Source organism: Prinia subflava, chromosome 33 (genome assembly GCF_021018805.1).
Source record: "Prinia subflava isolate CZ2003 ecotype Zambia chromosome 33, Cam_Psub_1.2, whole genome shotgun sequence".
Classification (NCBI taxonomy): domain Eukaryota; kingdom Metazoa; phylum Chordata; class Aves; order Passeriformes; family Cisticolidae; genus Prinia; species Prinia subflava.
In genome coordinates this window covers 362,535-387,497 of record NC_086279.1, presented here as the reverse complement: position 1 = coordinate 387,497, position 24,963 = coordinate 362,535, and the positions used below count along the sequence as shown (strand labels likewise).

Below are 24,963 nucleotides of genomic sequence, written 5' to 3'. Positions count from 1 at the left end.
GGGTGACAAAACCACCGTGCCCAGAGATTTGGGGACATCGAGTGACATCACTGACCCCCCCTTTGGTGCTTGGGGACACTTGGAGACATTTGGGGACATTTGGGAATCCAGTGCTGGACACTCAGGGACACTTTGGGGACACTTTTGGGGGGTCCCTTCTGTCCCCAACCCCTTCCCCCCTCCCTCCCCAGCTGGCCTGGGGGGGGGTGGGGGGCGCCCTCTCCCCTAAATTATTGTTCTTAATTAATTATTTATTGATTAATAAATAAATTTATTTATGGATTAATTAAGGCCTGGATTGTCCCCCCCCCAAAAAAAATAAGGAGAGAACCCCAGGGTGGCACTCAGGGACCTTTGGGGGTCCCCACACCCCAAAATTTGCCCCAGAACCCCCAATTTGACAGAGATCTTCCCCAAAATTTCACCCCAAATCCCCCATATTTCCCTCAGAAACTCCAAAATTTGCCCCAAATCCCCCAAAATTTGCCCATGAGCCTCAGATTTGCCCCAGATCCCCCAAAGTTTGCCCCAGACCCCCCATATTCACCCCAGACCCCCCAAATTTCACCCCAGACCCCCCAAATTTCCCCCCAGAGCATCCTGCACCCCGAATTTCTGAGCTCCTGTGGGGTTGTGGCTGCTCTGGGTGCTGGAAAAAGGCTCCGGAAAGTTCCGGAAACCGCGGGGGCCACGCGTGGGGTGGGAACGGGGGGTGGGGGGCTGGGAGGGGGGTGGGAAATGTGGGGGGCAGGGGTTGGGGTGGGGGGTTTGGGGTGAGAAATGTGGGGTGCAGAGTTTGGGGTGCAGAATTTTGGGGTGGGAAATGTGGGGTTCAGAATTTGGGGTTCAGGGTTTGGGGTGCAGAATTTGGGGTGCGGGGTTTGGGGTGCAAATTTGGAGTGCAAAATGCGGGGTTGATAATTTGGGGTGGGAAATGTGGGGTGCAGAATTTGGGGTTCAGACTTTGGGGTGAGAAATGTGGGGTTCAGGGTTTGGAGTGCGGGGTTTGGGGTGGGAAATTTGGGATGCGGGGTTTGGGGTGCAAAATGTGGGGTGCAGAATTTGGGGTTCAGAATTTGGGGTGCAGAATTTGGGGTGTAGAGTGTGGGGTGACAAATGTGGGGTTTGTAATTTGGGATGTGGAGCTGGGGGTGCAAAATTCAGGCTGAGAAATGTGGGGTGCAGAGTTTGGGGTGCAGAGCTAGGGGTATCCCCATGTCCTCTAGGGTGTCCCCATGTCCCTTATTGTGTCTCCATGTCCCCTGTGGTGTCCCCATGTCCCCTCTGATGTCCCCGTGTCCTCTCTGATGTCCGTATGACTCCTGTGATGTTCCCATGTCCCCTCTGATGTCCCCATGTCCCCTTTGGTGTCCCCATGTGTCCTGTGGTGTCCCCATGACTCCTGTGATGTTTCCATGTCCCCTCTGATGTCCCCATGTCCCCTTTGGTGTCCCCATGTGTCCTGTGGTGTCCCCATGACCCCTGTGATGTCCCCATGTTCCCTGTGATGTCCCCATGACCCCTGTGGTGTCCCTATGATCCCTGTGATGTCCCCATATCCCTTATCATGTCCTTATGTCCCCTGTGGTGTCCCCATGTCCCCTCTGGTGTCCCCACGTCCCCTCTGATGTCCCCATGACATCTCCATTTTCCCCATATCCTCTGCGATGTCCCCATGTCCCCTCTGGTGTCCCCATGTCCCCTCTGGTGTCCCCCTGCCCCGCCCCAGACACCCCAAGCCAGGTGCTCAGAAATGAATTTTTTAATCAAAAAAAAGAGAAAGAAACCACGAAGAAAACAAAACAGGGGGAGGGGACAAAAGGTGACAGGGAGAGTGGTGACACCCAGGGGTGGGTGACACCCAGGGGTGGGTGACACCGAGGGGTGGGTGACACTGAGGGTCGGGTGACACTGAGGGTTCGGTGACACGCGGGGGTGGGTGACACCCAGAGTTGGGTGACACCCAGGGTTCGGTGACACCTGGTGGCCCTGGTGGCTCAGCTGGGACAGCCGAAGAGCATCATGGCCTCGGCGAACTCGGCGAAGTCCTGGCAGCGCCGCTGCAGTGACGCGTCCTGGCAGGAGCCCTCCGAGGGCCACTCCTCCAGCCAGGTGTCCTTCCCCACCAGGTACGAGAACCTGGGGACACAGGGACACCGTGGGGACACCGGGACACAGGGATGGCAATGGGGACAGCAGTGGGGACACGGGGATGCCGTGGCGACACCAGGACAAACATGGGGACACCGGGACGGCAATAGGGACACGGAGATGGACATGGAGATGGGGACAGCAGTGGGGACATGGGGACAGATATGGGGACACGGGGACAGACGTGGGGACATGGGGACGGATGTGGGGACATGGGGATGGACATAGAGACAAGGGGACGGATGTGGGGACACAGGGACAGACGTGGGGACACTGGGAAGGACGTGGGGACACCGGGAAGGATGTGGGGACACGGGGACACCGTGGGGACATGGGGATGGACGTGGTGACACTGTTGGGACAGACGTGGGGACACGGGGACAGCAGCAGGAACAGCAGCAGGGACAACCATGGGGACACAAGGACAGATGTGGGGACACAGGAACAGACGTGGGGACATGGCGATGGCCATAGGGACAGCCATGGGGACAGATGTGGGGACATGGGGACAGCCTTGGGAACATGGGGACAGGCGTGGGGACACAGGGACGGGCGTGGGGACACAGGGATGGCCGTGGGGACACGGGGACACCGTGGGGACACTGGGATGGCAATGGGGACATGAGGATGGATGTGGGGACACGGGGACGGAGGTGGGGACACGGGGACGGAGGTGGGGACACGGGGATGGACATGGCAACATGGGGACGGCCATGGGGACTTGGGGACAGCAGGGATAGAGGGGACAATGGGGACAATGGGGATACTGTGTCCCTCCATGCCCACGCCCTGTGTCCCCCCATGTCCCCCCATATCCCCCCCCAGTGTTCCCGGTGTCCCCCCCGTCCCTCCTGGTGTCCCCTGTGTCCCTGCCATGTCCCCCCCGGTGTCCCCCCGGTGTCCCTCCCATGTCCACCCATGTCGCCCCCCCAGTGTCCTCAGTGTCCCGCTCTGGTGTCCGCGGTGTCCCCTGCTGTCGCCTCTGTGTCCCCTCTGGTGTCCCTCCCATGTCCCCCCCATGTCCCCCCCATATCCCCCCCATGTCCCCCTGATGTCCTCCATGTCCCCCCTGGTGTCCCTTCCATGTCCCCCCGATGTCCCCTCTGGTGTCCCTCCCAGTGTGCCCAGTGTCCCTCCCATGTCCCCCCCTGGTGTCCCCATGTACCCCCATGTCCCCATGTCCCCCGGTGTCCCCCCATGTCCCCCCGGTGTCCGTACTGCCTGCCGGTGACCCACAGGTCGCTGGCCTGTCCCCACACCAGGTACTCGTGTCCCTGGCGCAGTCGCAGCACGTCCCGGCACTGCTGGTGGCTCACGAAGGTTCGGTTGCTGCCGGCGGGGTCCTCGTCCGTGCCTGGGCAAGGGGGATGGGGGATGTGTCACCGTGTCACTGTGTCAGTGCGGCACCATGTCACTGTGTCACTGTGGGACCATGGCACCGCGTCATTGTGTCATTGTGGCACCGTGTCATTGTGTCACCGTGTCACCGTGCCACTGTGGCACCATGTCATCATGGCACCGTGTCATTGTGTCATTGTGTCACTGTGTCATTGTGCCACCATGTCATTGTGTCATGGTTCACCGTGTCATTGTGTAATTGTGTCACCATGTTACATGTCACCGTATCATCGTGTCACTGTGTCACCATGACACCGTGACACCGTTACTTGTGTCACCGTGTCAACGTGTCACCCCGTCATCACGTCACCATATCACCATGTCACCAAGCCATGTATCACCATATCACCATGTCACCACGTCACCACATCACCATGTTACCATATCACATGTCACTGTGTCACCAGCCCCACCTGGGTGACAATGACCCCACCCGGCTCTCCCCAACCAAGCCCACTCAAGTGTCCTCAGCTGCAGGTCCCTTCCCACCACTGTCCCTCCCCAAAGTGTCCTTGTTCCCCAAGGTGGCCTTGTCTCCCCATGGGGACCTTGTCCCCCTGTGGTGATCATGTCACCCCATTGAGGTGACCCTGTCCCCCTTCCAGGGTGGCCTTGTCCTCCTGTTGTGGCCATGTCCACCCCTGATGGCCTTGTCCCTACCATGGTGGCTTTGTTCTCACCTGAGGTGACCTTGTCCTCACCGAGATGATCTTGTCCCCACCGAGGTGGCCATGTCCGCACCATGATGGCCATGTCCCCACTGAGAAGACCTTGTCCCCATCATGGTGGCCTTGTGCCCCCCGTGGTGACCTCCTCCCCTTGAGGTGGCCTTGTCCCCCCTCCGAGGTGTCCTTGCCCCCCCCCCCGGTGGCCGTACCCATCTTGATGACCGACAGGACATTCATTACGTAATTGTCGTGGGACAGGGTCTCCTCGCGGGCCACCAGCCTCACTTTGTACACTGCCAGAGGACATGGGGACAGCACTGTCACCTCCCCGGGGTGGCCCCACTGCATCCCCTGTCCCCGCCGTGTCCCCTGTCCCCATCCCTCCCTGCCCCTTCCGTGTCCCCAATGTCCCTAACTCCACCCGCCATGTCCCCCATCACCCGATGTCCCCAGTGTCCCCATTGTTCCTGATGTCCCCAATGTCCCCACTGTCCTCGATGTCCCCAATGGTTGCAACGTCCCTGTTGTCCTTGTTGTCCCCAATGTCCCCCATGTCCCCAATATCCCCATTGTCCCTGATATCCCTGATGTCCCCAATGTCCTCAATGTCCCCAATGCCCCCAATCCCCCAATGTCCCCAATGTCCTCAATGCCCCCAATGCCTTGTCCCCAAAGTCCCCAATGTCCTCAATGTCCCCGATGTCCCCAATGACCCGTGGTTCCCATTGTCCCCATTGTCCTCATTGTCCCCATTGTACCCATTGTCCCCATCATCCCCACTGTCCCTGCTGTCCCTGTTGTCCCCATTGCCCCCATTGTCCCCAATGTCCCCGTTGCCCCTGTTGTCCCCATTGTCCCCACTGTCCCCACTGTCCCCATGTCCCACCGAAGTCCACCCCGGGCTCGCAGGCGCGCTCGATGCGTTGGTTGACGGTGACAGCCTCGGGCTGCTCCTGCCGCTGGAAGCAGCTCTCTGTGGGGACATGTGAACACCATGGGGACGTCACGGGGACATCACGGGGACACAGCTGTGACAAGACCAGCTGTGGCAGGGATATGTCCCCATGACAGTCGTGACACATGACATCTCACCAATGGCATGTGGCCACCATGGCGGTGATGTGTCCCACCTCTGCAGGGACACGTCCCCATCATGGTCATAACATGTGACAGCTTGTCAGGGATGTGTCCCACCACAGATGTGACTTGTCCCATCATGGCCATGGCATGTCCCACTATGGCAGGGACATGTCCCCATTATGGTGACGTGTGGCATCTCATCACTGACATGTCTCACCATGGATGTGACATGTCCCACCTTGGCAGGGACATGTCCCCGTCATGGTTATAACATGTGACAGCTTGTGAGGGACGTGTCCCACCATGGATGCGACGTGTCCCACCATGGCAGGGACATGTCCCCATTGTGACCGTGACATGTCCCCCCCATGGCCCCATGACATGTCCCCACCATGCCCATGACGTGTCCCATCACGGCGGGGACATGTCCCCATCATGATCAGGATGTGTCCCACCATGGCCACAACATATCCCCACCATGGATGTGACTTGTCCCATCATGGCCAGGACATGTCCCCACCATGGCCAGGACATGTCCCCACCATGGCCATGACATGTTCCTGCCATGACCATGACATGTCCCCACTGCAGCTATGAAGTGTCCTCATTATGACCAGGCATGTCTCCACCATGGCCATGATGTATCCTGTAACATCAAGGTGTCCCACCATGACCGTGACATGTCCCACCATGGTCATGTGTCTTGTCACATCAAGGTATCCCATCATGGCTGTGACACATCCCACCATGGCTGTGGCATGTCCCCAACACATCGTGTCCCATCATAACTGTGACATGTCCCCATCATGGCTGTGACATGTCCCACCATGGCCATGACGTATCCTGTCACATCAAGGTGTCCCATCATGACCGTGACATGTCCTCATCATGGCTGTGACATGTCCCCACCATAGCCATAATGTGTCCCACCGTGCCAGGGTTGTCTGCCCACCCCGTTCCCGTGTCCCCGTGTCTGTCCCATGTCTGTTCCCGTGTCCATCCCCGTGTCCGTCCCATGTCTGGTCCCGTGTCTGTCCCGTGTCCCCATGTCTGTCCCCGTGTCTGTCCCCGTGTCCATCCTGTGTCCCCGTGTCTGTCCCCGTGTCCCCATGTCTGCCCCCGTGTCTGTCCCCATGTCTGTCCCGTATCTGTCCCTGTGTCCCAGTGTCTGTCCTGTGTCCATCCCCGTGTCTGTCCTGTGTCCCTGTGTCCCCATGTCTGTCCCGTGTCCCTGTGTCTGTCCCCGTGTCTGTCCCCGTGTCTGTCCCATGTCTGTCCCCATGTCTGTCCTGTGTCCCCAGTGTCTGTCCCTGCGTGTGTCCCCGTGTCTGTCTCCGTGTCCCCGTGTCTGTCCTGTGTCTGTCCCGTGTCCCCGGTGTCACCTTCAGCGCAGCGACAAACTTCCCCCTGGCAGATCTTGCTCAGTTTCCCTCCCTCCTTGTCCGGGTGGTAGAACCGGGTGCAGCGATCGTCTGTGGGGACACGGGGACATCAGGGGACAGCGGGGGACAGCGGGGGATGGGGGGACAGGGGGACAGTGGGGGACAGCAGGGGACACCAAGGGACACGGGGGATAGTAGGGGACAGCGGAGGACACAGGGACAGCGGGGGACATGAGGATAGCAGGGGACACAGGGACAGCAAGGGACATCAGATGACAGGTGGCACAGGTGACACAGGTGACAGGTGACACAGGTGACACAGGTGACACAGAGGACAGGTGACACACAGGTGACACAGCTGTGACACAGCTGTGACACAGGTTAGACAGGTGAGAGGTGACACACAGGTTACACACAGGTGACACACAGGTGACACACAGGTGACATAGGTGACACACAGGTGACACAGGTGTCACCCACCGATCCCGTAGTAGCTGTAGACGCTGATGGCCGCGGGCTGGATCAGCCCCACCTGGAACCGCTGGTGGGCCTTGAAGGCGAAACATTCCTGGGCCTTGTGTGACACCTGGGGACAGGGACAGAGGGGACAGGGACAGGGACAGAGATGGGACAGGGACAGGGACAGATGGGACAGGGACAGGGACAGGGACAGAGGGGACAGGGATGGGACAGGGGGACAGGGACAGCAACAGGGACCGGGACAGGGGACAGGGACAGGGACAGGAACAGGGACAGGGACCAGACAGGGACAGGGACAGAGACGGGACAGGGACAGGGACAGATGGGACAGGGACAGGGACAGAGGGGACAGGGGGGACAGGGGGGACAGGGGATAGGGATGAGACAGGGAGAGAAGGGACAGGGACAGGGACAGGGACAGAGATGGGACAGGGACAGAGATGAGACAAGTACAGGGACAGATGGGACAGGGACAGGGACAGGGACAGAGGGGACAGGGATGGGATAGGGAGACAGGGACAGCAACAGGGACCGGGACAGGAGACAGGGACAGCGACAGGGACCGGGACCGGACAGGGACAGGAACAGGGATGGAGACAGGGGACAGGGACAGATGGGACAGGGACAGGGACAGAAGGGACAGGGGGGACAGGGGATAGGGATGAGACAGGGACAGAGGGGACAGGGACAGGGACAGATGGGACAGGGACAGGGACAGAAGGGACAGGGGGGACAGGGGATAGGGATGAGACAGGGACAGATGGGACAGGGACAGGGACAGGGACAGAGGGGACAGGGATGGGACAGGGGGACAGGGACAGCAACAGGGACCGGGACAGGGGACAGGGACAGGGACAGGAACAGGGACAGGGACCAGACAGGGACAGGGACAGAGATGGGACAGGGACAGATGGGACAGGGACAGGGACAGAGGGGACAGGGGGGACAGGGGGGACAGGGGATAGGGATGAGACAGGGACAGAGGGGACAGGGACAGGGACAGGGACAGAGATGGGACAGGGACAGAGATGAGACAAGTACAGGGACAGATGGGACAGGGACAGGGACAGAGGGGACAGGGACAGGGACAGGGACAGGGACAGGGACAGGGACGGGGACGGGACAGGGAAGGGGACAGAGGGGACAGGGACAGGGACAGGGACATGGACACAGGGAAAGGGACAGGGACAGGGGACATGGGGGTGGCACTCAGACAGGCTGCGTGTCACCTCCCCAGCCCACTTGGCCCCATCCCCAGCCATGTCCCCGAACTGTCCCCTCCCATCACCTGGAGCCATCTCTGTCCTTGTCACCACCCTGAGACGGTTTCTGTCACCACCCCTGTCCCCTGCCATGTCCCCAAGACTAGCTGTGCCGCTGTCCCAGCCCTGTCCCCCTCCTGTCCCTGCCCATGTCCCCAAATCCACCCTTATCCCTGTCCCTGTCCCTGTCCCATCATGTCCCCATCTCTGTCCTGCCATGTCCCCACCCCTGTCCCATCTTGTCCCTGTCCCCTGTCCCTGTCACTATCCCCATCCCTGTCCCCATCCCTGTCCCCATCCCTGTCCCTGTTCCATCTTGTCCCCACCTCTGTCCCATCTTGTCCCTGTCCCTGTCCCCATCCCATCATGTACCCATCTCTGTCCTGCCATGTCCCCACCCCATCCCATCCTGTCCCTGTCCCTGTCCCCATCCCTGTCCCATTGTGTCCCCATCCCGTCCCTGTCCCGTCCTGTCCCTGCCCCACCCTGTCATTGTCCCATCCTGTCCGTGTCCCCCTCCCTGTCCTGTCCCTGTGTCCCCTGTGTCCCCAGTGTCCCCCGTGTCCCCCGTGTCCCCAGTGTCCCCACCTTGTCCAGGTAAATGACAACGTTGCTCCGCTCTTGGTCCTGGTCCAGTTCGAACTTGGAGATGTACCTGTCCACGCCCTCGGACAGCTGGGGACACGGGACAATGTGGCACAGGGGACACAGGGGACAGTGTGACACTGGGGACATGGGGGACACAGGGACAGAGTGACAGCAGGGCACGGGGCGACCAGCATGACAGTGGGAATACGGGGGACACAGGGACAGCATGACAGCGAGGACAGCATGATATTGGGGACAGTGTGACATCGGGGACAGCGTGGCACCGGGGCACGGGGGGACACCAGGGACAGCATGACACTGGGGACACGCAGGGACACAGGGACAGCATGGCACCGGGGACATGCGGAGACACCAGGGACAGCATGGCACCAGGGACAGAGTGTAACCAAGGACACGCAGGGACACGGGGGGACTGTGACATCGGGGACACACCGGGGCACAGGGGACACACAGGGACACACAAGGACACTGGGAGCACACAGGGACACTGGGGACATCATGACACTGGGAACATGGGACACACAGGGACACACGGAGACACATGGGGACACATGGGGACACAGGGGGACACAGGGGGACACAGGGACACGTGGGGACAAATGGGGACACTGTGACACAAGGTCCGCAGGACATGCAGGGACATCGGGAACACACGGTGACACCGGGAGTGTGAGACATGTGGGGACACGGTGACACTGGGTCCACAGGACACATGGGGACATGTGGGGACATGTAACAGCATCAGGACATGAGGACACTTGGGGACATGGTGACACCAGGCCTGTGGGGACACTTGGGGACATGGAATGGCATCAAGACATGGGGAGACTTGGGGACACAGTGACAAGGGGAATGCAGGACACCAGGACATGGTGACACTGGACACACGGGGACAACGGGAACACGAGGACGCACACGTGGCAATGCAGGGACGCGGTGGCACACGGTGGCACATGGTGGCACGCAGTGGCACATGGTGGCACACGGTGGCACATGGTGGCACGCGGTGGCACACAGACACGGGGTCCCCTGTCGGGGACATTGTCCCCCCCCGTGTCCCCTCCCCGGTGTCCCTGTGTCCCTGCACTGACCCTGCGCAGGTCCTGCACGTCTGGCGAGAACCCCGTGAGCATGGACACATCCAGGATGGACATGGTGGCATCCACGGCGTCCAGGTACCTGTGGGGACAGCGCTGAGGCCACCCCGGCCTGTCCCCAACCCCTGCCTGTCCCCAAACCCCTCCTGTCCCTGTCCCCAATGTCCCCCTTCTTTCCTTGATGTCCCCATCCTCAACATCTCCTCCCTGTCCCTGCTGTCCCCACTGTCCCCAAAGTCCCCAGTGTCCTGATCCTTTCCCCGATGTCCCCTGTCCCCATCTCCTCCCTGTCCCCATTGTCCCCAATGTCCCCATTCAATCCGTGATGTCCCTGTCCCCAGTGTCCCCATTTTCCTCCCTGTCCCCAATGCCCCTCCCTCCCCTTGCTCTCCCTATTGCTGCTGTCCCCAATGTCCCCATCCTCTCCCTGATGTCTCCTGTCCCCCTCTCCTCCCTGTCCCTGCTGTCCCCAATGTCCCCAGTGTCCCCACTGTCCCCAGTGTCCCCAGTGTCCCCCTTGTCCCTGCTGTCCCCGGTGTTCCCGCTGTCCCCAGTGTCCCCACTGTCCCCAGTGTCCCCCTTGTCCCTGCTGTCCCCGGTGTTCCCGCTGTCCCCAGTGTCCCCAGTGTCCCCAGTGTCCCTGGTGTCCCCAGTGTCCCCAGTGTCCCCAGTGTCCCCAGTGTCCCCCTTGTCCCCAGTGTCCCCATTGGCCCCGCTGTCCCCAGTGTCCCCAGTGTCCCCAGTGTCCCCACCTGGTGCAGATGGTGATCTTGATAGACCTGATGACGTCCTCCTCTTCCTTGCCTGGGTGGGGACAACGAGGGGACATCGAAGGGGACATCAAAGGGGACATCAAAGGGGACACGGGGCGGACAAGGGCAGGGGACACAGTGAGGACAGGGAGGGGACAGCTGGGGACTCACCCATGTTCACCTCCTCCACGTCCACGCTCAGCTCGAAGTTGTCACATTTGTTGTCTTTCTCGGGGACCTTGGCATGGTACACGGTCACCACTGTCATTGTCCCCCTGCCCACGCCCTCTGCCTTCACTGTGAAGTCCTCGTTCAGCTTGGTCTGAGGGGACAGGGGACGCTGGCAGGGGACAGGGGACACCAGGAGGGGACAGAGGACACCCCCAGGAGGGACAAGGAGAGGTGCCAGCAGTGTGCGGGGACACGGAGGGGACACGGAAGGGACAGGGACAGGCAGGACACGGAGGGGGTGGCAGCGTTGCAGGGATAGAGGGGACAGGGACGTTGAAGGACACGGAGGGGACACGGAGATGAGGGGTTCAGGGAGGTGACAGGGACACTGCAGGTCATGGCAAGGGAGGGGACAAGGCCACCCCAGAGAGGGGACAAGGCCTTCTTAGGACATGAAGGTGACAAGGACACCCCAGGAGGAGACAAAGTCAGGCTGGGACATGGAGGTGACAAGGACACTCCAGGGAGGGGACAAGGTCATCCTGGGACATTCCAAGCCCTGAGAGGACACAGAGGGGACAGGAAGAGACATGGAAGGGACAAGGACAGTGGTGGCCATGGCGATGGGGTGGGATTATCCCAGGCCACGAGGAGACACAGAGGTGGCAGCGCCAGGTGCCAGTGCCAGTGCTGGGTGCCAGGGCCAGGTGACAGTGCCAAGGGCAGGGAAAGGTGGCAGTGCCAGGTGACAGGGACAGGTGCCAGGTGCCAGGACAGGTGTCAGGTACCAGTGACAGGTGGCATTGCCAAGTGACAGGGACAGGTTGCAGTGCCAGGTGCCAGTGCCAGGTGCCAGGTGACAGTGAGAAGGACAGGTGACAGGTGCCAGGGACAGGACAGGTACCAGTGACAGGTGCCAGGCACCAGGTGCCAGGGCCAGGTGCCAGGGCCAGGGCCAGGTGCCAGGACAGGTGCCAGGTGCCAGTGCCAGGAGCAGGTGCCAGGGATAGGGACAGGTGGCAGTGCCAAGGACAGGTGACAGGTGCCAGGTGCCAGGGACAGGGACAGGGACAGGCACCAGGTGCCAGTGCCAGGACAGTGACAGGGACAGGCACCAGGTGCTAGGGACAGGTGCCAGGTGCCAGTGCCAGGACAGTGACAGAGACAGGTGCCAGTGCCAGGACAGTGACAGGGACAGGTGTCAGTGCCAGGACAGGGACAGCTGTCAGTGCCAGGTGCCAGTGCCAGGACAGGTACAGGTGCCAGTGCCAGGTGCCAGTGCCAGGGTCAGGGACAGGCACCAGGTGCCAGGCCACAGACAGGTGGCAGGTGCCAGGGACAAGTGACAAGGACAGGTGCCAGGGACAGGTGCCAGGTGCCAGGACAGGCACAGATGACAGGGGACAGGGACAGGGGACAGTTGCCAAGTGCCAGTGCCGGTACCTCTGTGGAACGCGCTACCAGCGCATTGCGGTTCTCGATACGGTACTTGATGGGGCTGGCGCGGCGCGGCAGCAGCACCGACACGTCCAGCTCCAGCTGTGGCTGCGCCCGCGCCTCCACCTCCACCTGGTACTGCGCCAGCGCTTGGAATGCCAGGATGGTGGCCTGAGGGGACACCGGGGTCACCAGGGCGTGGGGACACCAGCTCTGTCCACCTGGTACTCCTGGGTGGCTCTGGTGGCCTGAGGGGACACTGGGGTCACCAGGGCTTGGGGACAGGATTTGGAGAAGCCACAAAGGCTTCTGCGTGGCCTGAAGGGACACCGGTGTCACCAAGATTTGGGGACATTGGTTGGAGAACCTCCAAGTGCTCCTGGGTGGCCTGAGGGGACACCGGTGTCACCTGAAGCACCCCCGAAGCCTTCTGAGCCACTTTTGACCTCCAGCGCCACCAAAGACGCCCCCAAAAACACAACCCCCATCCCTGCCACCCCCAGGTGTCCCCGAGATGTCCCCTCGAGGGTGTCCCCGTGTCCCACCTGGGTGGAGCCGAAGCCACCCCCGTAGCGGTTCTGCTGGGCCAGCCACCGGACCACTGGCTCGGCCACCTCCGACCTCTTCATCTTCACCAGGGCCAGCAGCGCATAGGACGTGCCCTCGATGTTGTAGGTGTGGGCGTTGTCCTCCTCCCAACTGGCCCCACCTGTGGGGACACCGGGGACACCCTCAGCCACTGGGGGACACCCCGCGGGCCACCTCAGCCAGGCCCCGAGTGACAGCACAGGGTGAGGCGGCATCGCAGGAGGATCCAAAATCGCTTGTGGAGGACCCAAAACCGCCTCCCCTGACCCCAAATTCCAGCCCTGGGTGAGGATTCGGTCCCAGAGAACCTCAGGAGAACCCAAATCACCTTTGGAGAACCTCAGGAGGACCCAAAACCGCCTCCCCTGACCACAATTTCAACCCTTTCAACCCCAAGGTGAGGTGTCACCTTTGAGAACCTCAGGAGAACCCAAATCACCTTTGGAGAACCTCAGGAGAATCCAAAATCACCTTCCCTGACCTCAAATTCCAGCCCTGTGTGAGAATTCTGTCCTGGAGAACCTCAGGAGGGCCCAAAACCACCTCCCCTGACCCCAAATTCCAGCCCCGGGTGAGGATTCTGTCCTGGAGAACCTCAGGAGAACCCAAACCCACCTTCCCTGACCCCGAATTCCAGCCCTGGGTGAGGATTCCGTCCCGGAGAACCTCAGGAGAACCCAAACCCATGTTTCCTGACCAAATTTCAAGCCTTTCAACCCAAGGCGAGGTGTCACCTTTGAAAACCTCAGGAGGACCCAAAACCGCCTCCCCTGGCCCCAAATTCCAGCCCTGGGTGAGGATTCCATCCTGGAGAACCTCAGGAGGACCCAAAACCGCCTCCCCTGACCACAATTTCAAACCTTTCAACCCCACGGTGAGGTGTCACCTTTGAGAACCTCATGTCAACCCAAACCCACCTCCTTTCACCCCAACTTTGACCTCTATCATGATGTCACCATTGAAGAACCTCATGAAGACCCAAAACCACCTCCTTTCACCCCAACTTTGACCCCTCTTGAGGTGTCACCTTTGGAGAACCTCATGATGACCCCAAATCACCTCTTTTCACCCCAACCTTGACCACTCTTGAGGTAGTCACCTTTGCAGAACCCCATGAAGAGCCAAAATCACCTCCTTTCACCCCAACTTTAACCACTGTCACCAACCTTGACCCTGTTGAGGTGTCACCATTGGAGAACCTCATGACAACCCAAACCCACCTCCTTTCACCCCGAATCTGACCCCCCTCATTGACCCCTCACCTTTGGAGTGCTTCATGAGGACCTTCTCGCTCTGGAGCTTCCCGGCCAGGGCCAGCGCGTAGGATGCCAGCGCCACCGTGTAGGGCCGCCGCAGCTGCTCGTAGCGCCGCGCCAGGAACCCAGCGGCCTTGGTGATGCTCTCGTCCAAGCTCTGGGGGCAAAGGATCCAAAATCTGGGATCTCACGTGGCTTCCATGAGGGTTTGTCACCTCGGGGATGTCCCCGTCCCCATGTGGGGTCACTCACGTTGACGTGCTCCTGGCAGGTGTCACGCGCCTCCTCCAGGGCGACAAGGACGAAGGCGGTGAGGGACACCTCAGGCTCGGTGCCTTGGTAGCCACCCTGAGGGGTGGAAATGAGGGGAAAAATGTCAGAATCGGGGCTTTGCCGGCAGGTGCCAATCAGTGATACCCAGTCACCGAAGGAACACCCAAGGGACACCTTGGGCTCAGCACCTTGGTAGCCGCCCTGGGGGGTGGAAATGAGGGGAAAGACATCGGGACTGGGCCTTTGCCAGCGGGGTCCGATCGATGATCCCCGGTCACCCAAGGGACACCCAAGGGACAGACAAGGGACACCCAAGGGACACTCAACAGACACTGAAGAGATACTCAAGGGACACTCAAAGGACACCCAAGGGATACCTGAACTTCACTCAAGGGACAGTCAAGGGACACCCAAGGGACATCCAAGGCACATCCAAAGGACATCCAAGGGATACCCCAAGGGACACACAAGGGACACCCGAGGGACACCCGAATGTCACCCGAGGGACACCCAAGGGACACTCAAGAGACACCCAAGGGACACCCGAACGTCACCCGAGGGACACCCAAGGGACACCCGAGGGACACTCAAGGGACATCCAAACTTCACCCAAGGGACACCCAAGGGACATTCAAGGGACACCCAAGGGACACCCGAACTCCACCCAAGGGACACTCGAACGTCACCCAAGGGACACGCAAGGGACACTCAAGGGACACCCAAGGGACACCCAAGGGAGACCCAAGGGAGACCCAAGAGACACCTGAACTTCATCCAGGGGTGTTGGGGATTAGATTTGCCTCTTTTTCACTTACAGAATTTTTTCCTGTAAGTTTCTAAGAAACCCTAATGACAGTACTTAGCCAGAACAAAGGGAGTAGTTGAAGGACATGGCAGCACAAGGCTCCACTGATTGTTTTTAAGTCTCTGGGAGTGTCCCTCAGAGGGGAGGGATAATGAGCTTTGGGAAAGGTAAAAAGACAGAGCTGGGGGAGAGAAGCTCACTCTTGCTCTCAGCATCGAGGAGGACGGTCAAGCTGGCCCTCTCTGCAGGAAGAGTTCACGGCCATTACTCTGCCTCTGTCTCGTCCTGGGAAATCTACCATCATCTGCTCGTGTACCCAGGAATCCTGAGCTTGTTTTCTCCAGCCCTACCCCCACTGCCACTGTTTCTTCGGTGCTTTGAGGCTCTGCTGCTACTCTGTAGCCCTGCACTGCCCAGCCCTGCCGAGAGCTGCTCCAGCTCCCAGCGCAGAGTTCCTCATCTCATCCACCAGCCCGGGACTTTCCTCCCTTCCAGCTCAGCCTCTCGGGGTCCTGCAGGGGAACCAAGATCAAACTGCCCCAGGCTTTTTTGTGAAAAAAAGCCCTCAAGGTTCTTGGTTCTGTTTATTATTAATGCCGTAGTTGTTGTTTGTTTGTTGTTTTGTCATATATACTAGTAAAGAACTGTTATTCCTATCCCCATACCTCTGTCTGAAAGCCCCTTTAATTTTCTAAATTACGATAACTTGGAGGGAGGGGATTCGAATTCTCCGTCTCTAGGGAGGTCCTGCCCCCTTCCTAGCAGATACCTGTCTTTCAAACCAAGACAAGGGGACACCCAAGGGACACTCAAGGGACACCCAAGGGACACCCAAACTTCACCCAAGGGACACCCAAGGGACACCAAAAGAGTTACCCCCTACCATCATCTCCTTCACGATGACAGGCGCGTCCTCCTGGAAGATCCCGTCCGGCTTCTGCTTGTTGAGGATGAGCCACTTGATGGGGCCGCAGATCTCTCTGTGCTCGATGTCCGTCAGCTTCCCGGCCATGGCGAACACCTTGACCACGTAGGCGGTCAGCCTGGGGATGGGGACACCTGAACGTGGCGTCCGGTGCTGTCACCTGCACCAGGCGGTGGGAGCGGCGGTGGCAGTGGTGGTGGCGGTGACAGTGGCAGTGGCAGTGGCGGTGGCAGTGAGACCCTCACCAGGTACTGGAGGAGCGGTCTAGGAAGGCAGCATAGGAGCTGTCGGGCTTGCGGTAGGCCAATTGTTGGGTGTAACCTGCGAGGAGATGGCCGTTGGTCAAGGTGAGGGGTGGCCGGAGATGGCCTCAGGCCACCAATGTCCTCTAGTCATTGGTCAACACGAGGGGTGGCTGGAAATGGCCTCAGGCCACCAGTGTCCTCCAACTGTTGGTCAATGGGAGTGGTGGCTGGAGATGGCCTCTGGCTGTTGGTCAATGCAGGAGTTGGCCAGTGGTGGCTTCACCCCACCAATGACCTCCAACTGTTGGTCAAGGTGAGGGGTGGCCATGGATGACCTCAGGCCACCAATGACCTCCAACCGTTGGTCAAGGTGAGGGGTGGCCAAGGATGACTTCAGGCCACCAATGGCCTCCAACTGTTGGACAACATGAGGGGTGACCGGGTATGGCCTCAGGCCACCAATGGCCTCCAACTGTTTGTCAATGAAAGGAGTGGCCAGTGGTGGCTTCAGGCCACCAATGTCCTCCAACCATTGGTCAACATGAGGGGTGGCTGGAGATGGCCTCAAGCCACCAAGGTCCTCCAACCGTTGGCCAATGTAGGGGTGGCCAAGGATGACCTCAGGCCACCAATGGCCTCAAACCATTGGTCAGCATGAGGGGTGGTTGGAGATGGCCTCAGGCCACCAATGTCCTACAACCGTTGGCCAACACGCGAGGTGGCCAAGGATGACCTCAGTGTCCTCCAACTGTTGGCCAACACAAAGAGCACCCACCCAAGCTGAGGAGCCCTCAGGCCACCAACTCACCCCGGAGCCCATCCCAGTGCAAACCAGTAACTCCGGAAACCCCAAACCGGCACCACCCAACCCAGGTCTCCTTCAGAGATGCGACCTCAGATGGCCGGGACATTTTGTGACCCGGGAGAGGACACTGGGGGACGTCCCCACCACTTTTGGGGACGCTCCTTTTTGGGGGACACCCCCACCACTTCTGGGGCCACGCCCACCTTTCCGGATCAGCTCGATGGCCTCAGCGCGGCGGTCGACGCCCAAGTTCTCCCACTGCTGGGTGTTGTCCAAGTAGTGGACAGCAATGACAGTGGGCGTCAGGCTGATCATGTTCTGCTCGCCGCAGCCTGATGGCGTCACTATCAGGTGCTTCAGCTTGGCGCCGTCGATGGACTTCTCCACCAGGATGGACACCGGGTTGCCTGGTCCGGGAGGGGACGTGTCACGGGTGTCACGGCCCCCCGTGTCCCCACCCGGGTTGTCCCCAGGTGTCCCCGTCCTCGGTGCTCACCCTGGATGCTGACTCTGGTCTCCGACTCTGTGTCGGGGACGATGTCCGAGAGGTCCGCGGCCTTCACCCGCTCCTCCTGCACCCCGTCTGTGGGGTGGGTGTGGGGTGACCCCCGAGTCCTCCCCTGAGGTGAGCTGGCCCCACCACACCCCAGGGTGTCCCTTGTCCCTTCCAGGGCCACACCAGGGTGTCCCCTCACCCTTGAGGTGCCCCAGTTCTATGGTGGGGTGCCCCTTGTCCTCCAAGGTGGCCCAGACTTGAACTTGGGGGAACCTCCTTGATCCCTCAAGATGTCTCAAACCCACAGTGGCACCCCCCTGGCCCCCAGAGGTTTCCCAGACCCACAGCAGCAACCCCCTGCCCCCAAAGTTGTCCCAAACCCATGGTGGGACCTCTCCTGCCCCCAAAGATGCCCCAGACCCACAGTGGCACCTCCCTGGTCCCCACAGATCTCCCAAATCCCCAGTGGCACCTCTCTTGCCCCAAAGTGGTCCCAGACCCACAGCAGGAACCCCCAGCCTCCAGAGGTGTCCCAGACCCACAGCAGGACCCCTCAGAGGTGTCCCAGACCCACAGCAGGACCCCCCAAAGCTGTCCCAGACCCACAGCAGGAACCCCCAGCCTCCAGAGGTGTCCCAGACCCACAGCAGGACCCCCCTGCCCCTGAAGTTGTTCCAGACCCACAGCAGGACGCCCTTGACCCCAAGAAGTGTCCCAGACCCACAGCAGGACCCCCCTGGCCCCCAGAGGTGTCCCAGACCCACAGCAGGACTTTCCTTCTCCCCAAGATGTCCCAAACCCATGGTGGGACCTCTCTTGTCCCCAAAGTTGTCCCACACCCACAGCAGGACCCCCTGGAACCCCAGAGGTGTCCCAAACCCACAACAGGACCCCCCAAAGTTGTCGCAGACCCACATCAGGACCCTCTCAGCCCCCCAGAGGTGTCACTCACTGACTCCCTTGTTCTGCGGGTCCAGCTCCACAATCTTCACCGTCTTCTCCAGCCGCATCCCCTCGGGCTGTGGGGCAGAGAGCGGTGCTGGGCGTGGGGCTGGGGTCCCCCCCACATCCCACCCCCTCGGGGCCAGCCAGGAAAGGCCTCCCAGTATAAACCAGTGATGCCCCCAGTGCCACGCTGGGACAAGGCCTCCCAGCATAAACCAGTGACGCTCCCAGTGCCACGCTGGGACAAGGCCTCCCAGCATAAACCAGTGACGCCCCCAGTGCCACGCTGGGACAAGGCCTCCCTGTATAAACCAGTGACGCCCTCAGTGCCACACTGGGACGAGGCCTCCCAGTATAAACCAGTGACGCCCTCAGTGCCACGCCATGGGAAAGGCCTCCCTCCGTGTCCACCCTGAAATGGGAGGTCCAGAGGTGGACACAGCGCTTGAGGTGTGGTCACACCGGTGTCCAGCATGGCGGGCAGTCCCTGTCCTGGTCCTGCTGGCCACAGCGCTCTGATCCAGGCCTGGAGCCACCGGCCTGCTCAGCTACCTGGGCACAGCCTGGCTCCTGTCCAGCAGTGTCCAGCCTGATGTCCACCAGTGTCACCACATCCATCAGTGTCACCTGATGTCCAGCAGTGTCACCTGATGTCCAGCAGTGTCCAGCCTGATGTCCAGCAGTGTCCAGCCTGAGGTCCACCAGTGTCACCAGGTCCAGCAGTGTCGCCTGATGTCCAGCAGTGTCCAGCCTGCTGTCCATCAGTGTCACCTGCTGTCCATCAGTGCCACCTGCTGTCCATCAGTGTCACCTGCTGTCCATCAGTGCCACCAGGTCCATCAGTGTCCAGCCTGATGTTCATCAGTGCCACCACCAGCCTGATGTCCATCAGTGTCACCAGGTCCATCAGTGTCACCTGCTGTCCATCAGTGTCACCTGCTGTCCGTCAGTGCCACCTGCTGTCCATCACTGTCACCAGGTCCCTTTATGCCTGGCTCATGTCCAGCCTGCTGTCCATCAGTGTCACCAGGTTCATCAGTGCCACCTACTGTCCATCGGTGCCACCAGGCCCCTTTCTGCCTGGCCGCTGTCCGGCCACTCCGTAAGTGTTATTGTGGCCCAAGTGCAGGACCCGCACTTGGTGTCCTTGGGTTTGTCCCCTGTCCTCAGCCTGTCCCCACCCCCTAGGACATCCACGCTGGAACCCAGCTCAGTGCCATCTCCAAACCTGACCAGAACCTCGGTCACTCTCATGTCATGGTCAACCTAAACATGTGGTCAGCCTGACCTTAGTCACCTGGCCCAGACCATCAGTGAAGGTACTAAATAAATAAATCAGTGAGGACGCCAACCCGGACACGCTGACCCCTTGGGGACACCACAGGTGACTGGATGTGCCACCGCCCACCACCACCACCCTGCTCTGTCCCGCCTAACCGCCAAAGGGGACACCACCCCACCGGGGACACCTCGGGAACGAAGGTGACACCACTCACCACCACGCGGAGCTTCTTCTTGATGCCGTCACTCACGTACTTGTTGCGCACGGCCGCCTTGACCTCAATGTCCAGCAGGCCGAGCTTGAGGGGGACGATGACGAAGGAGACGGCGCGCGAGGACTCGGCCTTCATGTTCAGCACCTGCCGGTACCGCTGCTTGGCCGTGGAGGGGCTGCACAGGTCAGGGTTGTGCACCAGCTCCACCCGCACCTGGACAGGGGGACAGGGCGGGCCAGGGCTTGGTGTAGTTTAGATTTTGGGGGGCCCAGGAGGGTTTCCCAGGGACCCCTCCCCTAAATCTCAACTACAACAGATGGTGCCCAACGTGGGGCTTGAACCCACGACCCTGAGATTGAGAGTCTCATGCTCTACTGACTGAGCTAGGTGGGCTTGTTTTGTTTTGTTTTGTTGTTTTTTGTTTTGTTTTTGGGGTTTTGGGGGGTTTTGGGGGTGTTTTTTGGGGGTTTGTTTTGTTTTGGGGTTTTTTTGGTTTTTTTTGGTTTTGGTTTTGGTTATTTTTGTTCAAAATGCCCTTTTTCTCTTGGGAATTAATAGTCTCATGCTCTACTGACTGAGCTAGCTGAGCTTTTTTTGTTGTTTGTTGATTTTTCGGTTTTGTTTTGGTTTTTTGGGGGGGAGGGGTTTGGGGGGTTTTTTTGGGTTTTTTTGGTTTTTTTTGTTCAAAACGCCCTTTTTCTCTTGGGAATTAAGAGTCTCATGCTCTACTGACTGAGCTAGCTGAGCTTTTTTTGGTTGGTTGGGTTTTTTTGTGGTTTTTTTGTGGTTTTTTTGGTTTTTTGTTTTTTTGGTGTTTTTTTTTTTGTTGTTGTTGTTTTGTTCAAAATGCCCTTTTCCTCTTGGGAATCTCTCCCTTCCCAAGGAAGCGGTGCCTGCTTTCCCCAGGGACCCCCCTAAATCTAAACTACAACAAACGGTGCCCATCGTGGGGCTTGAACCCACGACCCTGAGATTGAGAGCTTCATGCTCCACTGACTGAGCTAGCTGGGCTTTCTTGGGTTTTTTTGTTTTGTTTTGTTTGTTTGTTTGTTTTTTGGTTTAGTTTGGTGTTTTTGTTGTTGTTGTTGTTGTTGTGGGGTTTTTTTCTTGTTTTTTGGGCAGGGCATTAAACTGCAAGTCACTGCTCTCCCCAGGACCCCCCTAAATCTAAACTACAACAGGGGGTCACTCGCGGGGTCCCAGCAGGGTGGCAGTGTCCCCAAAAGGCGTCCTCGACTGACCGTGATGTCGTGCAGCCGGTAGTTGTAGAGGATGGCGCGGATCTCCACCTGCTCGTTCCTCACCACTGAGTAGGGCAGGCGCAGGTCGATGAAGAAGTCCTTCATCACCGTGATCTCGTAGGGGTCGGCCACGCACATTCCTGGGGGAGGGTTGGGGGACCCCTGGTGACCCCCCCAAGGTGGCCACGAGGCCTCTGGAGGTCACCAAGATCCAGGGGGGCCTCAGGAGGATCGGTCAAGGACAGTGGGATCCTCCCAAATTTAGGAGATCCATCAAGGATCCTCCCAAGGTTTAGGGGATCCATCAAGAACTGGGATCTTCCCAAGATTTAGGGGATCCATCAAGAACTGTGGGATCCTCCCAAGATTTAGGGGGATCGGTCAAGAACTGGGATCATCCTAAGGTTTAGGGGGATCAGTCAAGATCCCAGAGCCCCCCCAAGGTTTAGGGCATCCATCAAGACCCCAGAGCCCCCCCAAAGACTTAGGATCCATCAAGAATTGTGAGATCCTCCCAAGGTTTAGGGGATGCGTCAAGAACTGCAGGATCCTCCCAAGGTTTAGGGGGATCCATCAAAATCCCAGAGCCCCCCGCCAAGGTTTAGGAGATCCATCAATGGCTGTAGGATCCTCACAAGGTTTAGGGGATCTATCAAGAACTGTGGGATCCTCCCAAGGTTTAGGGGATCCATTAAGAATGGTTGGATCCTCCCAAGGTTTAGGAGATCCATCAAAATCCCAGAGCTCCCCAAGGTTTAGGAGATCCATCAAGAACTGTGGGATGCTCCCAAGGTTTAGGGGATCCATCAAGTCCCACAGAGCTCTCCCAAGTTTAGAAGATCCCCGGAATCCCAAAGAATTCTCCCAAAGTTCAGGAGATCCCTCAAATCCCAAGGAGATCCCTCAAATCCCAAGGAGACCCCTCAAATCCCAAGGATGGCCATCTGATGGGGTGCTTCCCCCTCAGATTTTGGAGATCCTTCAAATCCCAGTGAACCCCCCCAGGCTTTAGGGGCCCTTCAGGTCTCAGGGACGTCCCACAAGGTTTGGGGAGGTTCCGCTGACCCCATGACCCCCCTCATCCTCCATGACCCCAAACCTTTGGAGGGGGAGAGGCTGACAGCTAGGACCTCCCAGGTGGTGATGGAGTCCTTCAGGTACACTGGCAGCGTCTTGGCCGAGACCCTGCAGGGGAGGAGTGACCGAGGGGGTCACATGCCAGGTCGGGCTCAGGGGTCAGTGGGATCAGGGACCAGGCCAGGCTCAGGGGGTGTTACCACGAGACTTCCCTGGTCCCCAAAGAGCTCTCAAAGCCACATCTGGACCTCCCTGGTCCCCAGAGAGCTCCCAAAGCCATATCTGGACCTTCCTGGTGCACATAGGTGTTCCAGACCCACAGTGGGACCTCCCTGGCCCCCACAGATGTCCCAGACCCACAGTGGCACCTCCCTGATCCCCAAAGATTCCCCAAACCCACAATAAGACCTCCCTGGTCCCCAAAGATGTCTCAGACCCACAGTGGCACTCCCCTGGTCCCCAAAGATGCCCCAAACCCACAGTGGGACCTCCCTGGTCCCTCAAGATATCCCAGAGCCAAGGTGGGACCTCCCTGGTCCCCAGAGATCTCCCAAACCCACAGTGGCACTTCCTTGATCCCCCAGAGAGGTCCAAGACCCACAGTGGCACTCCCCTGGTCCCCAGAGATGTCCCAAACCCACAGTGGGACCTCCATGGTCCCCAGAGATGTCCCCAACCCACAGACCCCCAGGCAGGACCAGGAGCTTGGAGATGACCCCTGAGCCATCCTGAGGATGGACCAGGAGGTCAGCGGTGACCTCTGTCCAGATTTGAGGCGGCCACAACCGGTCTCCAGAGATGTCCGAGCCGGACGGGGCCAGGGTGGCCGTGCCCACGCCAGGCTGTGGGGTGGGACAGGAGGTCCAGGCTCACCCAAGCTCGTTGGGCACCTCTGTCAGCTGCTCCACCTGCCACATCCAGCTCTCAGGGAAGAGGCTCCGCGAGACGATGTCCGAGTCCGGCAAGAAGAGGTCGTCCTCCTCCTGGCCTGGGGGTGGTGGCATCAGCTGTCTTCAACGTGGACTCAGGGTTGCAACCCCTGAGCGGAGCCGGTGCCACCACGGTGTCACCCCCAGTGTCACCTCAGTGTCACCCCAGCCCACCCAAACATCACCCAAGTAAGGCCACCCCACTCCCACGCAAGTGTTGCCCAAAGTTCATCCGATGGTTGTCCCAAGGAAGGCCCGAGGGTCACCTGACCTTGACCCAAGGAATGTCCCAAACACACCCAGGACCCTCCCAACCTTCACCCAAGCTCTGCCTGAGGAACACCGAAGGAAGGCTTGAGGTTCACCTGATCTTCAGCAAAGAACGCCCAAGGAACGCCCAAGGAACCTCCGACCTTCACCCAAGCTTGGCTCAAGAAAAACGCCTCAACTTGACCCAAGGTTCACCAAGAAACACCCAAACCCCACCCAAGACCCTCCCAAGCTCCACCTGAGGAACACCCAAGGAATGCCTGAGGTTTGCCTGACCTTCAGCAAAGAACACCCAAGGAAAACCCAAGGTTCTCCTGACCTTCACCAAGGAACGCCCAAGGAACACCCAGGGAACATCCAAGGAACATTCAAGGAACACCCAAGGTTCTCCTGAGCTTCACCAAAGAACGCCCAAGGAACGCCCAAGGAACACCCAAGGAACATCCAAGGAACATTCAAGGAACACCCAAGGTTCTCCTGACCTTCACCAAGGAAAGCCCAAGGAAAGCCCAAGGAACACCCAAGGAACACTCCAGGTTCTCCTGACCTTCACCAAAGAACACCCAAGGAATGTCCAACCTTCACCCAAGCTTTGTTCAAGAAAAATGCCTCAATTTCGCCTGAGGTTCACCAAAGAACACCCAAGATTCACCAGATCTTCACCAAAGACCACCCAAGGAACACCTACAGTTCTCCTGACCTTCACCAAGGAACACCCGAGGAATACCCAAGGAACACCCAAGGTTCTCTTGACCTTCACCAAGGAACACCCAAGGTACGCCCAAGGAACACCCAAGATTCACCAAGGAAAACCCAAACCCCACCCAAGACCCTCCCAACCTTCACCCAACCTCCACCCAAGGTTCCCCCAACCTCCCCCGACCTTCTCCCACCCCCCTCTATGCCCAACACTTGCTTCTGGCCAGGCCGGTGCTGGGCACCAGGTTCTGCTGGTCGCGCTTGGCCTTGATGTATCGGCAGCAGTCGAGGAAGGCTTGGACGCAGACCTCGCCCTCCTGGATGTACTCTGCCCTGCGCTCGCAGCCGTGCCCCATCGGGTTGTCCTTCATCCCGTCCTCGCAGCACTTCCGCTCCTGCTTGTCGGAGTACTCGGCCGCTGCCGGA

General features: G+C 59.4%; 1 protein-coding gene and 1 non-coding gene across 2 annotated transcripts in view; both read right to left on the bottom strand.

The window, feature by feature from the left end:
* Positions 1-1,837: 1,837 nt before the first annotated feature.
* C3 (complement C3) overlaps positions 1,838-24,963 on the bottom strand; it is a 38,694-nt gene continuing 15,568 nt past the window's right edge. Inside the window, exons 17-41 of the mRNA XM_063420826.1 lie at positions 24,755-24,955; positions 23,513-23,627; positions 22,662-22,747; positions 21,563-21,702; positions 20,322-20,534; positions 18,833-18,899; positions 17,881-17,967; positions 17,588-17,791; positions 16,580-16,655; positions 16,293-16,452; positions 14,584-14,679; positions 14,338-14,488; positions 13,033-13,196; positions 12,494-12,658; positions 11,051-11,201; positions 10,880-10,931; positions 10,122-10,209; positions 9,010-9,096; positions 7,160-7,265; positions 6,680-6,769; positions 5,104-5,190; positions 4,427-4,510; positions 3,370-3,505; positions 1,954-2,139; positions 1,838-1,884 (exon numbers count right to left, since the gene is read on the bottom strand). Coding sequence (XP_063276896.1) covers positions 1,998-2,139; positions 3,370-3,505; positions 4,427-4,510; positions 5,104-5,190; positions 6,680-6,769; positions 7,160-7,265; positions 9,010-9,096; positions 10,122-10,209; positions 10,880-10,931; positions 11,051-11,201; positions 12,494-12,658; positions 13,033-13,196; positions 14,338-14,488; positions 14,584-14,679; positions 16,293-16,452; positions 16,580-16,655; positions 17,588-17,791; positions 17,881-17,967; positions 18,833-18,899; positions 20,322-20,534; positions 21,563-21,702; positions 22,662-22,747; positions 23,513-23,627; positions 24,755-24,955 — 2,948 coding nt within the window. The 3' untranslated portion in view covers positions 1,838-1,884; positions 1,954-1,997. The remainder of the gene's footprint in view (positions 1,885-1,953; positions 2,140-3,369; positions 3,506-4,426; positions 4,511-5,103; positions 5,191-6,679; positions 6,770-7,159; positions 7,266-9,009; positions 9,097-10,121; positions 10,210-10,879; positions 10,932-11,050; positions 11,202-12,493; positions 12,659-13,032; positions 13,197-14,337; positions 14,489-14,583; positions 14,680-16,292; positions 16,453-16,579; positions 16,656-17,587; positions 17,792-17,880; positions 17,968-18,832; positions 18,900-20,321; positions 20,535-21,562; positions 21,703-22,661; positions 22,748-23,512; positions 23,628-24,754; positions 24,956-24,963) is intronic.
* TRNAE-CUC (transfer RNA glutamic acid (anticodon CUC)) lies at positions 20,642-20,714 on the bottom strand. The gene has a single exon. It is a non-coding gene; the product is annotated as a tRNA-Glu (tRNA).